Raw genomic sequence first — 4,548 nt, 5'->3', positions numbered from 1 at the left:
AAAAGGTCATCAAAATTTGAAGATATTCAAAAGTCCATGAATTTTTTTTATTTGAAAAAGTGGTAGATTTTGATGGATTTTCTAGTGCATTTTTATTATTTTGAAATCTCTCTAAAATCAACGAGATTTTGAAGGAGTTCTGAAAAACTCCAGAATGTTCAACGATTTGTTCAAAAAAAAGAAAGTAGAGACAAGACTGTAAGATTTATTTTTGAACTCTATCAAAATCTGTGAACAATTTAAATTAGCAAAAATGTTTTAAAATATGTAGTTTATTATCAATCCTTTAAAATTTCAAATGAATACACCCCCTCATATATTTTGGTGAGGTTTCAAATGATTAAAATGTACTAGCTAATCCATCAAATTCTACCAATTTTTTTTATAAAACAAAATCCATGGATTTTTATAATACCATTAGATTTCAATGGAGTTATTAAATCCAAATTGAATACCCCAAAATTTTTATAATTTTTTTTAATCTAGATTGAATACACTCATATTTTAATGGACTTTTCAAAATCCAATTTAATTCCTCCAGATTTTAAATAATTTTTGAAAATCTAAATTGAATAACCATGAACTTTGAATATCCTTAAAAATTCTTTAAAATCTTGAATGAATACGTATGTTTAAATGTAGTTGAAGGATAATTATTTAATGATTTTATATTTATTCCTTTTTGTAATCTGATTTTTCATATAAAAATCTCCACAGTACTTGTTATATAAAGTGTCTCGCATGTTTGATTTTGATAGCTTAATCTCAGTTCATAGCTACTTTATATGATTCAAGAGTAAGAAAGAAATATAACAAACACATAAAATATGGATTTCGGATTTGCATCTTGCTGTCTTTTCCTCTTTGTTGTGCTTGTTTTACAGGTAATAATATCATCTCTTTCATATGTGTGTGTGTATGTTGGTGTTTGTGTGTGTGTGTATGTATATATAATAACTTTTTAAAATCATGATTATTTTGAGTGTTTAAGTATGTGTGTATGTGTATGTGTGTGTGTTAATATATGCATCTTTGTAACAATAAAATGATATGAGTTTTTACTTTTGATTATAATGTGATATTTTTTATTTTTACACAGTGCGGCTATGGTATTAGCGCCTCAATGGCAATCAACCAACAAGGAGCCGATACTTCACAAAAAAATCCAATGATCAACAAAGATGATATTAAACCTTACTACAATGTTTGGTTTACACCTAAAGATCTCTACAAAGGCTTCACAATGCCTATATATTTTGCTAAAAGCGATCCATCAAATTCTCCCCATTTCCTCACCAGAGAAGAATCTGAATCAATTCCATTTTCAATATCAAAACTTGATAATTTACTTTCACTTTTCTCGATTCCTAAAGAAACCCCACAAGCAAAAGCCATTACATACACACTTAACAATTGCGATGAGGAGGTAGAAGGTCACCACATATGTGTTTCATCACTAGAGTCCATGCTTGATTTAGTACAAAAAACTTTTGGATCAAGCACCAAATTTGATCTTTTTACCTCAATTACCTATCCTTCACAAAATTCTCCAATTTTACAAAATTATACTTTTCTTAAAGTTCCTCAACAGTTTCAAGTACAAAAAATGATGGCTTGCCACCCGATGCCTTATCCATATGCAGTGTTCTATTGTCATGGTCATTTAGACGGCTCTACCAGAGTGTTCAAGATCCCGCTAAAAGGTGCAAATGGAGATAAAGTTGATGCCATTGCTGTTTGTCATTCACATACTTCTAATTGGGATGAAGATCACATCTCTTTTAAAATATTGAATATGAAACCTAGGAGTGGACCTGTTTGTCATATTATTCCACATAATAATTTTGTATGGCTTCCTTTAGTTTCCGGTCAGTAGATATGATTATATATGCATGGGCCAACATGTCATGCTTGTTCAATATGAATGATATCTATGATAATAAATTAGGCAAGTGATTCACGGGATTATTATTTTCTCAATTTATTCTAGTTGATATATGTATATTGACTATTTTTAAATTTTTTAGTTACCTATTAACCAAATGTTTGAAATATTATCTTAACGTAACACACAAAGTGATTTTGTAGCATGAAATCTTAATATATATAGGGGCAACTTTAATAGAAACCAATTTTAGAATAGAAACTAAAAACCAAATATTTTTTTTAAAAAATTACTTCGAAATATAACACATATGGTATGGAAATCGATCGTTGAAAGATAAAGAAAAATACAGTGAAGTCGGATTTAAAAAACTTACCGTTTGACAAGAAAAATCAAATTATAAACGGAAGGGAAAAGATGAGATTGTGTGTGGGGGTGCATATTAGTTGGGTGTGATGCTTTTAGGGGGGCCATTAGATTAGACTAATCTATTGGCTTAGATTAGTTTATATTTAGTTTCTATTTAATCATTTCCCTGTATATATATATATATATAATTGCTCAAGTGAGAATTCATCTTAAAATGAGATATGAGAACTAATCTCAGCCACAAACTTCTACGTCTACATTAAATCTTAACTATCCAATTTATATTTTTAATTTTATTCTAATCCCTCACACCACCCACCCATCCACCTACCCACCTGTTGTTCAACACCCCCTCTCTCAGATCTCATCTCTCTCTCTCTCTCTGATATACATACAAACAATACACACACAACTCTTCCCATCTTTATCCTCCCCACCTATATCTCTTTACGAACCCCCATCAACCTCCGTTGCTCCAGTCGCCGTCAAACCTCTTCTGCCCAGTCACCATGGTCGGATCTGGAGTGACCGGATTATTGCAATTCTTGACTCATGTAGTATGTTATATATCAATATACATTTTGTCGAGATTTTGGCTTGTAGTTAGTAATTGTTATAATTTAATTACGGTGTTTTGTAATAAAATATGGTGATTTTTTGTAATGATATTGGTGATCGCAGTTGACGATATAGTTGGTGGTCGTACCTGGTGAGTAGAAGTATTGGTCAGTTGTGATGATTTTTTTCTCCAGTGGTGATTTTTTATTTACCAGCGGTCAGATGTGGTGATTTTTGTGTTTACAGTGGTGATTTCTTATTTTGACGATGGTGGTGTTATCCGAAAATGATGGTCGCTGGTGGTTGGAAGCGGTGCTGGTGGTTGGAGGAGTAAGAAGATGATGGAAGAGATGTTGGTTGGAGATGATGACGAGATTTAAAAATGAACTAGTGTAAAAGCCCGTACGAGGCACGAGCCTATATATATGGAAATAATTTCTTGAATAAAATTGTGCATATTATAATAATTTTATAATTAGATAATGGAGAAATGCTTTTTTTGCCTTATCTTATAATATATATCAATTTTGTAATATCACATATGTTTCTCATGAATTAAATTTTTTTTTGTTAGATTTTATTTCATAAAATTTGAATAAATATCAATACCACAAAAGACATAATATAAATTCAAATTTGATAAAAAATTATTTTAGATTCAAATGACTTTAAATCAGCTTTAATAAATTAAATAATTGAGTACGCATAAATTATTATTTAAGTACAATAGTCATGTTTGATATGGGTGCACGTAAACTCACGTGATTTTAATATAATTATATATTATTTGTAAAATATAAACTTTGACTGCGTAGGGACATATTACAAAATTTCATAATTTTATCCAAATACCCAACCTAACCTACCCGAACCGATCCCAACCGAATCCAAAAAATTCAAACTGAACTTTAATCTAGTTAAAAATGAATAAAATCGAATTAATGAGTTTGGTTAGGATTTTGTATGTAACCCGCCTATTCCAACGCGACTCCCTCTTTTACTTGTAATAATATGATTTAAGTTGACTCTTTCTGTTCAACCTCCCATAACATGATGAACACTTAACACCATTGTGGTAGATAAATGTAACTTTTTACTTGAAAGCTGCATACAAAATTACTTTAGCTAATATTATATACACTTTTTGACCATATTCATGTTGGAATTTGATCAAAAGGACTTTCTGTGAGTATAATAGGTATCATAGTAAAAACTTGTACTTAAAAAGATCCATCAAGGATGCTTTCTTTTATCTTAACATTATTGTTCACATACGTAATATTTTTTTTATATTCTGAACGACCCAATCGAACTCAAATTCTAACGGACACAACCCAATAGAATTTAATCTGAGCTTTAATTGGGTTAAAAATTATTAAAACCGAATTAAATGGGTTGACTTAGGGATTTACATATAATACGCCTAACTCGACCCGCGAGCACCCCTAATAGTCATTCTTGGAGTTATCTCACTTTGTTTAACTATGTATAAGACATCGGTTAGTTCCCCTGAAGTAATATCTATATACATCTTTAATGACCGCTTGATAAATATTAATATTCTTTCAAAATTTAACACTTGACCCTCGTCTATTTCTCATAACATCCTACATTGGTCTAAGTGAAGTTTTATACATACTTTAAGATCTAAATTTTTAACTAATTTTAACTCAAATTTACTGCAATTTTTGTTATTTTTTTAATATTTGTGTAATTTATTTAATTATGTTATTAAT

At 30.1% G+C, this 4,548-nt stretch overlaps 1 protein-coding gene across 1 annotated transcript; it reads left to right on the top strand.

Moving 5' to 3' along the window:
* The first annotated feature begins 827 nt into the window (after positions 1-827).
* On the top strand, positions 828-1,876 carry LOC141695405 (BURP domain protein USPL1-like). The gene is made up of 2 exons (XM_074499652.1): positions 828-884; positions 1,100-1,876. The coding sequence occupies exons 1-2, from the start codon at positions 828-830 to the stop codon at positions 1,874-1,876; spliced, it is 834 nt and encodes a 277-aa protein (XP_074355753.1).
* Positions 1,877-4,548: the final 2,672 nt, after the last annotated feature.

This window comes from Apium graveolens, chromosome 11, assembly GCF_009905375.1.
Source record: "Apium graveolens cultivar Ventura chromosome 11, ASM990537v1, whole genome shotgun sequence".
In the NCBI taxonomy this organism is placed as follows: domain Eukaryota; kingdom Viridiplantae; phylum Streptophyta; class Magnoliopsida; order Apiales; family Apiaceae; genus Apium; species Apium graveolens.
The sequence above is the reverse complement of the archived record's forward strand: the minus strand, read 5'-3'. Positions and strand labels throughout refer to the sequence as shown.